At 35.4% G+C, this 11,970-nt stretch overlaps 1 protein-coding gene across 1 annotated transcript; it reads right to left on the bottom strand.

Annotated features, from left to right (window-relative positions):
- Positions 1 to 1,015: 1,015 nt before the first annotated feature.
- On the bottom strand, positions 1,016 to 11,503 carry LOC144640706 (cAMP and cAMP-inhibited cGMP 3',5'-cyclic phosphodiesterase 10A-like; the record flags this gene model as incomplete). The annotated part of the gene is made up of 16 exons (XM_078499794.1): positions 1,016 to 1,166; positions 2,121 to 2,216; positions 3,286 to 3,386; positions 4,346 to 4,384; positions 5,105 to 5,163; positions 5,802 to 5,857; positions 7,196 to 7,264; positions 7,381 to 7,473; positions 7,776 to 7,918; positions 8,653 to 8,704; positions 9,077 to 9,135; positions 9,417 to 9,467; positions 9,969 to 10,027; positions 10,398 to 10,457; positions 10,783 to 10,816; positions 11,407 to 11,503. Coding segments are annotated over 16 exons (1,219 nt in total), but the record flags the coding sequence as incomplete, so codon positions are not given.
- Between the last annotated feature and the right edge of the window lie 467 nt (positions 11,504 to 11,970).

The following is an 11,970-nucleotide window of genomic DNA, read 5'->3' as shown; positions in this document are numbered from 1 at the left end:
GTCTATTAAAATTCTAGGAAAGAGGGAAACCAAGGGTGCAAATAGACCTTTTTTTAGCCTCGTATGTAAATTGCCCATTTCAGATCGTGTGATGTTCTAGAGAGTTTTTCGTTAATATGCCTGAAAATTATTCGTTCATTTCCAGGTGGATGTCTTTTAATTTAAAAGAAATAATTCTCAAGGGAATCATCACATGGTCTGAAATGGGACACAACAAACAAACGAAGCTAAAAAGATCTATTGACCATCTCTGGCTTGAAGTGTGTCCTGGATGGAATGTAATACATTCCAGGCTATTTAACATTCGTTGTTTTTTTTCTTCAATGCATAGGGTAAGGGAGGCAGTAAATGGGTTCACGGATCGTCGGATTTTGCAAAAAAAAAAAAGCGCACAGATTGCGGACTTTAGTAATTAATTGAGCGGGTTCGCAGGTCTCAAAAATTTGATTGACCGCGGATCAGCTAAGAATTTTGGCTCGGATTACGGTCTCTGCCTGTCTTGAAGTTCGGATCGTGGATCCTTAACGATGTTAGCATCACGGATCTTCCGTCAGTCTTGGTTGGTATCATGATGTTAGCGTTTTGTTCATTCTTATTTCGTACGAAACTTAAACAACTTTGACCTTGTAACAGAAATTGTTTTGCATAGTGCTGTGACGTTATACTTCCATATAAACAACCAATGATAGGAAAGTTCTTGAAAAATCGGCTCAAAAAAACAAACATTTACAGTCAGTTGCAGTGAAACTATACCACAGAACGTTTTAAAGAATGTGGATCCGGATCTGATCAAAACCAGTGGCAGCTCGACGGATTTGGCCAGAAAATAGCACAGATCGGCGAATTTTCGTACCCCTTTTCATTCCCTTCGTTAAGCTATATAAGAGAGATTGCCACGTGAGCAGCTATTTTGCAGTTCCAAAGAAACCTGGGGAAAAAAATTAATATCTGAAGGTTCGATGGGATTCCAACCTATGGCCTTTGTGGTAATCAATAGGATGGTACTGTCCCTTACCTCAAGTGCGGTGAACTTGTCGTTTCCAGACCGAATAACAAGATACATGGAATGCGCGACAGCAAAGGCATGGGTCCAGTTGTGATATGGCACGTCTCGGTAATTCTTCTTCACTGTCAACACAAAACGCCTGAGTTCATCTAGGCCAAATCTGATAGATACAAAACAGTTAAACCATAATCAATCACAGATCTAAAGTACGTACAAGTGAGGATACCTAAACTTCGAGCCAGGATCCGAATCCTGGCATTATCATTAGTTTATCTCCGTACAAGTGCGTGGTTTAGGGCACTGGTCTTGTTATCCTGAGGCCTCCACCCTGCCACTAGCTGGATTTGCTCTCGGTCGTCCCGAGTTCAACTCCTCCACACGCTTTGTAAATAACAATCTAGTCTGCCTCTTGCCAGTTGGGATTTTTTGACCATTGTTATACGTATCAAGTGTAATGCACAACCAGTACAAACATACATTTATTTATTATTTATTTTTATTTACGTGTAAGAAGACTGAGTTGCGAGCATTGCCATCAAGATTTTAATCATTCCTTTCAACATTCTAAGAAGTAAGTTAATAGTTAATACTGTGGTTATGTGGCGCTTTGCAAGATTTTGACGAATCTTGGCAACCTATGTGTATCGCAGTATATCTGTTATGGACGGATGACGGAAAACAATGACTTTTTGACCACATATCGGCATTGTACCAATTTATCAAATAGGAAAGCTTGTTATATGTCCAGTTAAACAATTTTTTGGAAAAGTGCTTATTTGTTATTGACAAAAATAGAGACGTTTCGGAGAAACCCCTTCTTCAGTCGTCTTTTTGTCAATAAGCACTTTTCCAAAAAAAATGTTTAACCGAACGTTTAATCCAAAGTACTACACAGCAACACTTTGTTATATGTTCGGAATGTGTATAACGCAGTCAAGTGTTTGAATCCATGGATGAATGTACTGATCTATATGTGCGTACTTAGAAATAACAAACAACGTCGACTTCAGTCAATATGTCTCTCTTGCTTTATACCATTTATTTTGTCTCTAACTGACAGTGACATGCAAAATACTCCCAAAGAATGAGCTCAATCACAACAAATCGTACCAACCTTTGAAGTGAAAAGAGGTTCTTCGTCATTTGAATGACAAGACTTGGCATCTGGTCCAACCCATCATTGATCAGTGAATACGAGTCAAATTTGTACCTAACAAGTAAAATCAATGGCAAAGAAGACACTTACACTTTGTTCACAGCATTTAGGTGCATAATTTCTGTAAAGTTCCGAAAGTACGTTCAGATTTAGTAGTCTTCTCCTTTCACTACATTGTTTTTTTCGGAGGGTCGCCATTAATGGGGGCTCGTTACTTTTGGCGTTGTAAAAACGTTTACTGTATATGGACTGATCCATCTTACGCTACTTTTGATGTTTAAGACCAAAAAGATAAAAGTTGTTGAAAAAATTACAACAGAATCGCAATTAATTTTCTTAGACTCTCGGTTTCTTAAAACTCCCGATTTCTCGAACCAAGTTTCGTTTCCCTTGGATAGTATTTCTATGTTTCCCTGGAGATTCGAGAAATCGGGATTCTTCTGCATCATCAGGACCGACAGTATGTATTGTCATTTCTATCTGGTATTTTTTAAGAAGTCAAATAGACCTTTTTCATGCTGTTTATTATTCTTTAGTGTTACAGCAAGGCGCCCAAAAGTGTGACCACTTTCAATTTATTCACATTCTTTCGTGCAGATTTAATCCAATCAGAAGTCACCTGCAAGCTATCCACGGCTTTTGATTGGATTAAATCTGCACGAAAGAATGTGAATAAATTAAAAGTGGTCACACTTTTGGGCGCCTTGCTGTAATGTTTATTTCCCTCCAGATCACATTTTGGACTCAAATACGTTTTGTATCTCGTACAAGCTGACTCAAAAAGTGCGAGATGCACTCAGGTCTGTGCACGCGGCTGCGCCTCGTGCTTCTCTATGCACTTTCTCGTGTTCATAAAAATTCCCGCGTGCTTATATACCTCAACAATGCACTTAGGTGCATTTTTTTATTTCTTTATTAAAATTGATAATTATATCACCAGATGGAATTGGTCTCGGTAGTCCGGAGTTCAACTCTTTGGTAACGCATTGTAATTGGTCTGCCTCCTTCCAGATAGGATTTGGAACCATGTTTTTTTTTTTGGAATATTTTTTTTGGAAACTAGCTAGCTCGAAGCTAAGTGCATTACCACTGTAATTATACATTAATATTTTACACTACTTACGATTCCAAATTTGGATAAGGATCCTGAAGTTGCAGCTCTTGGACATATGCCAACTCACGGTCAGAGCATTTGCTGTGATACGAAAGAACCTCTAGTGCAACCTGCAGCAAACAGCAATACTTGAATTAGCAATATACCATCACCCGAGAGGGAGACACCTCCCTCACAAGCAGGTCCTCTGCTGAATGATAAATGACATCGATTGCCTGAATCTTAAATGATAAGTGAAATGGTGACTTGGATAAAGTGAAATAAGTGGAGAAGTGGTCGCAAGTCAAATACTCGGAAGAAAGATTTTCCAAGTCATGTTCCCCAACGGGAGTCAAACCCATGACCTTCCAGAATACCGGTTGGAACGCTCTAACCACTGAGCTATAGGGGACTCATCGTCATAGTGAGCGAGGTCATATTACTGGGTTCTTATGTGTGACACATGTCCTGCTAACTGCAAGGCTCAAATATGTCCAAATGATAAAATGTGAATAAATGATAAGTGAAATGGTGACTAAGTGGAAAAAGCGTAATACTACATTCTTATTTCACCACCCACCCCACCTTTCTTCTACTCGAACCAAAACTGTCATGGCAGTTTGTAAATCTGATTTTAATCAGTATAGATTGTTACGATTTTATTTCTCCGTTTTTTCCTGAGTTTTAGTTTCGATTAAGAAGATATATCAAACACTCAAAACAGTGTTTCATCACATTTCCAAACACTTCGAAGTTCGTCAAAAAAAACTCCGTTGCGCGTCGTATTATCAACTCTCTTCACGGTGTTTGGATATCCCGGATATCCACGCTTTCTCGTGTTTGATATATTACAGCGTACTTCGGCGTACTTCCAACCCTGACTCATCCCCAGTCGTCTTCATACAGCACACGGCAAATATACAGCGGAGGGAGAGATTGGTACCAAAGGGAGCGCAAGGGGAGATCATCCCCTGCTCCCCCACCTCGCGCGCGTGCTTCTCCCTTTGCCGCGTGCTATATGAAGACGACTGGGGACGAGTCAGCTTCCAACCCATTCTTATTGCACCTTTCGTTTAGTTTAATACCTTACCCTGTGCTTTTGTTCAGATCTTCTGATCTTATCATAGAGCTGAAAAAGAAACATTATCCATAAATCATTTGAAATTATTTTAGCAAAACATACTTTCACACAAAGTATTGGTGGTTTTGATGTTCTACATATTTCCAGAATGTCTTATCTTGACTGATTTTAATTTATTTGTAAGAGGAAAGGAATTGTTATTAACACGATAAAAAACTTTTTGCTACCAATCATATTAAAGAACAGCTTGACGTGAAGATCCAGAGGTGCTCCAAAAGGCAGCAAAGCAAGGGGGAGATGGGCCTTTTTTCAACTAAAAAGAGGGGGTAGTAACGGCAGGCCTTTTCTTGCTCAAAAGGGGGTGGGGGGCAAAAAAATTACCACACTTCGGCCACAAATATTTAAACACAAGTGGCAGGGGGAAGGCTTCCTTGGCTCCTATCCAAGATCAGACACTGGCTTGCAGAGCTAACAGAACAGTGCAATGTAAAAGTACTTTTGAGTTCTTCACTTACGTTAGTGTTTGCACCAAGCTATAACGATTAAATAAAAGCAATGCAACAGTTTTCTTTTTAACTTCAAAATTAATACAAGAACAACACTTACAACACTTACCTTAACACAAAACGACCTGGTTTATTTGTATTAATAACCTTAGTCCTTAGTACAAGTTATACATTGCGTTAAGAATTTTACATGTCACGATGCAATCATGGAGTTAAAAACTTTTTTCAAATGAACTCTATGAACAAGTACTGTTTTACAAACCTTAGCATGATGAAGTGCCAAACCACAATAGATAGCAAATGTCTGAAACGACTTCTCATCTAGAATTGGAATAATTAAACCACTTTCACTTACTAGTGTGAGCCTGGCAAAGAATACTGCATAGCAACTCATGGTAAAGAAAATGAAATTGGGTCTGTCTATAATATGAATTAGCACAAAACTACCCAAAAATGAATGGTTTATCAGTCGAAAGGTATCTGAATATGTAACCAAATGTGTCACAAAAATAAGTTCTGTAGCTTAGTATGGGGGTATCAGAATATTCTTTAACAGGGAGGGAGAAAGTTTTTATTTCATCAAAAGTTAATTAGTTTACAGGTACAATCAGTTGAATTAAGCAAAATTAATTGTGAGAGATTTACATTTCTACTGATGATGACAACAAGTCGAAAACATTCGGTTTCTTTATAAATTTTATAATTTTTAAGCCTTGTAAATAATATATTTACATTTTACTGATCTAAAAGTTGCTCTTGAAGTTGTTTTGAGGCGGGTCAGTTACCAGTAATATAGAAATAATTAAAAAAATTGTTGGCTAAATGTCTCTTTGAACATTATATTTCTTCATTTTATAATTATCTCAATTATTATAATTACAATTAACTTGCACATCAATTTTTAAAAACACAAATTATAAGAAATGTGACATCTAATTTACTTTCTGGTCTACAATTACCTGAAGCTGTGAATACACCACTCTTCTTATTCACCATCTGAACAACACCAATAATACTGAATAAAGGAGAAAAAAAACTTTTACTCATCACAAATAATGAACTAGACTTTACAATCAAAGGTGGTCGAGTTGAATTCCCATAACTCAGAATACCTGTATTATGGCTGTGAAATTAGTATAAGCAACCATATTACAGCTGATTTCAGTGCAGTGTGTAGATCTGGGTTTTTTCAAAACATCATTTACCCATCGATCATTCTCCCAAGTGTACTAGCGATAAATAAATTTTATTCCACAGCCATGACTCTTTACTTTATTTTTAACTGGCGCAGATTAAACCTAAATAAATTGCAGTTAAGTTGTCAGAAATGGCTTTGCTTTGCTAAAACCTTCGGAATAAAACACTATAAAAACTAGGGGTGACTATTGGGGTCATTTTGCCCATTGCGATAGTATTGCAATAGTCAAATTACTATTGCAATACCATTGCGATAGTAGTGACACTATTGTGATACTATTGGGATAGTATTGTAATTAAATATAGTGACTTTATAGCGTTGTTGTCATTCCTTTCTTCTAGAGGGGGGTGGAGTTAATATTCGAACCACCATTTTGAGCGCGGATAAGGCCCTGGAGACGAGTGACGTCCGTGAAGTTTACTTTTATGGCTTGTTATACAGTACAGATTCTGAAACAACGCACAGAAAGCCGAGAAACGACGGCAGAGAACAAGAGAGGCATTTTTCAATCAAGGAATAAGTACTACAGGACACCACTTGAAAAACTATCGTAACTATCGATAGTTAATGAAACTATCGTGATTGTTATCGATAGTTGAATTTGCGATCGATGCATCGCTATCGGAGCACTCCCAATCGCGATGCATCAATAGTTTGATGTATCGTTACACCCCTAATAAAAACAAAAGGTACAATAATTTTATGCTCAGTGAGCAGTAACTGATGTGGTGCGACTGTTGTCTGGCTGTCTCGGCTTTCTTTGAAATTAATTTTCTGTTAAGGTATATGAACCGTTCAGTTTTATCCGCTTGACAAATGCAGAAGGTTTGAAATTGAAGTTTATGTCCCTCAAAAAAGTTTTAAAAAGCCTTAATTTGCTAAATAAAAAGTTAAATTTGACCAAATTTGTACAGGCATAAAATTTATTTATCACCACTTTCATGATTGCCTTGGGGGAGTGAACGACTGTTGAATAATGTTTTGAAACCCTGTAAATTGCTAGGTACTACCGGCAAATGAATTTTACACATTTTTTAAAATGCCCACTTACAAAAAGTGTCAACAAAATGTACTTCAAAAGAAAAAAAAAATACTGCCCATAGCTTTAATTTAAAATAATATGGTCACATAGTAAGGCTGACAGCGTGTACTTACTTTCCTCTGATGAAGATTGGCATACACAGTAATGTGGTTGTGGTATAACCTGTTTGAAGGTCAATCTCCCTACAGACAACAAAAACATGACTTTATCAAAGGAAGAATTTTCAGTGAAGGGTTTACCCGCTACTCGTGATACATTCAAATAAATTTTATAAGTCCACTCAATGAGTGCAATATACCTGTTAAACCTTTCGTCATGGTAGGCATCAGTTATGTTAAGTGTTTCTCCCGTGGTTGCCACATGGCCTGCCACACCTTTCGTCTTTGGAAACCTAGTAAAACAATTGTATCAGCAATTATTTGAAGGCAGCGTGGCCAAGTGGTTTATGGCCCTGGTGTTGTAATCCAGATGTCCTGGGTTCAAATCCTCCACCCTGCCACTAGCTGGATTTGTTCTTGGTTGTCCCAAGTTCAAATCCTCGGTCACGCTTTTTATTTAGCCAACTGGTCTGTCTCCTGCTAGTTGGGATTTTAGCTCTTCAACATTTCATCCCTCTACAACCAAGTATTGAAATCAGAGTCTTGAAATTTTTGACAAAGATACATTATTATACTTGGCACTTCAAAGTGTCACCTGATTTCTTTTTGAAGATTGGAGGATCGGCTGTCTTCTAGGCTGCCACCAATATCAAATATCCTGGCATATAGTTCATTTGTTCTGTTGTCAACAAGGAACAGTGATGTCCTGTCTGCATCCACCAAAGTTTGAGCATAATTCTTGGAAAATAGAATTAATTATGAATTACCGGTAAAATAATCACATCAGATCAGACAAGTAAACGATCTTATCAGTTGCCAAATTTAATTTTTTTAGCAAACAAAAAAAAATAATCATGAAATATTACTGTGGTTCATGGGTTGATACTACAGACAGTTGGAAGTTTCAAAGATGTTGAACTCACTCACCAGATGGAATACCTTGACAAACCAATTTTATGCTGTGCTCGCAATATTTTCAGTACCAAAACGTGGGGAAGGGGGCAAAGTTTCCTACAGTCCCTACTGGGGGCCAAAGTTTCCTACAGCCCCCCCTCCCCCCACCCTGTATCCCCTGCTCAGCCACCTTTGAATTGCACTCTAACTTATAAGTGAATTCATGTACTGACTAACATGGGAATTCCATGCTCAACATTACACAGGAAATTGGTCCTCCTGAGTGAGTTTGATTGGTTTTCAAGATAAATTTAGCATGGAATTCCTTATGAATAAAGCATTCTTTATTCCCACAGGATTTATGAAAAGAGAGTACTATTCAGTGGCTTATGAGGTCAAGATGTGAATTCATGATCATTCTTCTCCATTGCAACCAAAAATTGCTCCTCTTCTTGTCCATTTGAGCATAAGCTTATTATTAATAATAACTGTAGTTGACTGTATGTCTCTTGTTTTGTTCTACAATATTAATGTGGTTGTTTACAGTACATATACAGCTGTAATATGGCAATACTAACCATAATTTTCATGATCACTGTATCCATGCTGACAATATCTTGAAATATTGATCTGAAACAGTTAAAGATGGTGTAAGTGTAAGATGGTTTAACTTGAAACTTTAAAGTGATGTTCCGAATGGACAATGTTCAATGTTAACACAAAATCCTAGGGAAGCACAGCGTACATTTCACGTAGATCTGATGAGAGGTTTGAGATTGCTGAGCTCAAGGTAATGGGATGATACAGTATACAATGTATGTTTGACAAAATTACCGAATTTAACTAAGCCGTACAATCAGAGCTTGGACATACATGTAGCACCATGCACTGATCTAAACTAAAATTCACCTGTAAAGAATGATCATGAGGATGGGCATAAAATACAGGTTAGGAACCCTGACTGAGAAAAATACATTAATTCCAGCCCTGCATACAACATACCTTGTTACATTCAGCAGAAACTCTGTCAACTTTCTGTGTCTTTGCATGTTTTGGAACATCTAAATATCAAGCAAAATAATTATCATTACTCTAGGGGAAAGAATGCAAATTAAATAAATTCAATTATATACAAAAATGTTCAAAATGGAAATCAATCAGGCAATTGCCTCCATCAACACCAAGTGTAGATAAAAATGTCAGCAACTGGGAAAATCAATCATCTTATAGTTTTTAACATTAATTTCAACTGACTTTCAACCTTTGTTGAATATAAATTAACTTTTATTAGTTAATAGTATATATACAATGTATAATTAACCCGGTGATTATGAATTATTACCTCAGCATAATACAGAGATATTCCACCCCAAACAAGATAGCTGTTAACAATCTGAAAAAAAAAACATTATAGTTAGTGAATACACATGATGCATAATTGACGAGAAATGTTCATCATGTTACAGGCATGGTACAAAGAAAAATCCGCGTCCCACATCAGTCAAATTGATTTCGGAAAAAATGCCCATGGCATTAGTTTCCAAGATTGCATTAACTTATCATTTTTTTCTTTTTTTGCACATGCCTACTCACTTCCTTATTCCAATGCTTTTTAAAGTATGGCCATTTGTAATTTTGTTTCTTTGTAATAAAAGTAAAGATCATTTCACAAATTTAAAATAGTTTATCAACACCTTAGAACTTATAATAATTATATTATTATTATTATTATTATTATTATTATTATATTTATTATTATTATTATTATTATTTTATTAATTATAATTATTATTATAATAATAATAATAATAATTATTATTATTATTATTATTATTATTATTATTATTATTATTATTATTTTAAAGGATTATATATTAAGGAAAGTGCAGCATACTTCATCATCTTCTTCTCCAAATGCTTCATGACCAAGTCTTCTGCACAACTCAATCACACCTAATAATTAAAATTAAAAACAAAAAAGTCACAGATTTGTATTAATTAACCAGGGCTCGAGACTAACGGTAGCCAACTAGCCAAAGGCTACTTAAATTTAGGTTTTGGCTACCAGGTTTAGCATTCGTACTAGCCATTTGGCTAGTGAAAAACTTGGAAAAGTCAACTGTTCTTGATAGAAATCAATGTACCAGACTAGTGAAAAATTACTTTTGGCTAGTAAAATATGACATGTCACTAGCCAGTAAACCACTGAGTTAAAAAGTTAGTCTCAAGCCCTGTTAACATTCAGCTGCACTTATTAAAGACAGAGAGGCTTGACTTTGTAAAATGCAATTAAGACAGATCATCACAGACTGAAAGTACTCACCGACAAGTTCGCCATTAGACTGAACAATGGGCTGGCACAAAACAGATTGAGCTGTGCTATCTGAAATAAATAATGTGCATTGTATTGTTAGGCGAGTTACGTCACAGCTAGTGTATCATGAGAAGGTAACATCTAAAAGTTACACCTATCATTTATAATCCTCCCCAGTCTTAGCAATCCTTTTTCCTTTGTGTTCCTGATTACCACTTTCAATCACGGATGGTTTTAAATTTTTGTTTTGATTAATATTTATTATGAAATCATTATTTTTGAGGGTTTTTTTTTTTGATATGATGGTAACATAATATAATACAAAAAAAAACCTCTGAGTTGTATGTAATAGTGGCAACAATAATTAGAAGTACAATAATTAGGTACAAATTACCTTCTAGTCCATTTCCTTCTGGGAAGCGCTCGTCCTGAGATCAAACAAATTTATTATCACTAAATGTAACAATAGGATAGATTGTCACGGCATAATTGGAGGTATTGCATTTTATTATTTTAGCAATTAATTAATAAATTATGTATGCACGTAACATAAAATACAGTTGAAAAACCTTGTCATGTGTTAAAAAGATTTATATGAATATGGTATGAATATTGGTGAGTGAGCATAAACTTGTATTTTATTTTGCTTCAAACACTTGTACTCTGGAATAAAATCTTACTATAAAATATAAAATAAACTGCTCATCCAACAGGCTAATTTGCAGCAGCCAACAGGAATCTCTCCTAAGCTTCTTGCCTTACTAATAATATTTATCTTGACAAGCCATAAGCCTGAATGATTACAAGACATTAAGCTTTTCATGAAATTTTTATTTCACACTGTGTACTCTGGAGTAAAATCTTAAATATAAAAATAAACTGCTCATCCAGCAGGCTAAGTTTCACTGATCAGCTAAAAGGAATCTTTCATAACCTTCTTGTTTAATAATATTAATCTTGATAAGCCAATAAGCCCCAATGATTACAAGACATTAAGTTTTTCATTAAATGTACTTACCCCTAACACTTCATTGGTTCTCAAAGGCTTGTGAGTATGAGCAACATAAGCTGCAATGGTAGTTCCCTCTTTTATAAGTATATTTGATGATGTCCTCCTAAAAGAAAAAAAAACATGTTTGTTTCATCCCTTTTTATCCATTGATCCTATACTATTTATTATATTAATTATTATTTATTTATTATTATTATTATTATTATTATTATTATATTTTTTTTTTTTTTTTAATTTTATTCAGCATATGACACAACAATTACAAAACATACTAAAATAACTAACAGTATCGACAATTCACATGAAGCGCGTCAACATAGTCCATTATAACCGTTAACGTACTGACAATACTACAAGACTAGAATAATTACTAACAAAAAAAATAAGTTATTATTATTATTATCATTATAATTATATTAGTTGAAATAAATTTTACATAAAATATTTCAATTTTTTTTCAAGGTAAATCCATGTCCTTTTTTTATTTTCATGCCTTGTTATTATAAATGTTTGTGCAAATTAAACCCATGAAACCCTATACACCTCAAGAGTAAAGTTTCTTGCCCAAGA

Source organism: Oculina patagonica, unplaced genomic scaffold (assembly GCF_052425735.1).
Source record: "Oculina patagonica isolate OP01 unplaced genomic scaffold, crgOcupat unplaced422, whole genome shotgun sequence".
Classification (NCBI taxonomy): Eukaryota; Metazoa; Cnidaria; class Anthozoa; order Scleractinia; family Oculinidae; genus Oculina; species Oculina patagonica.
Note: the sequence above shows the minus strand (reverse complement) of the source record. Positions and strands in the feature narration are given on the sequence as shown.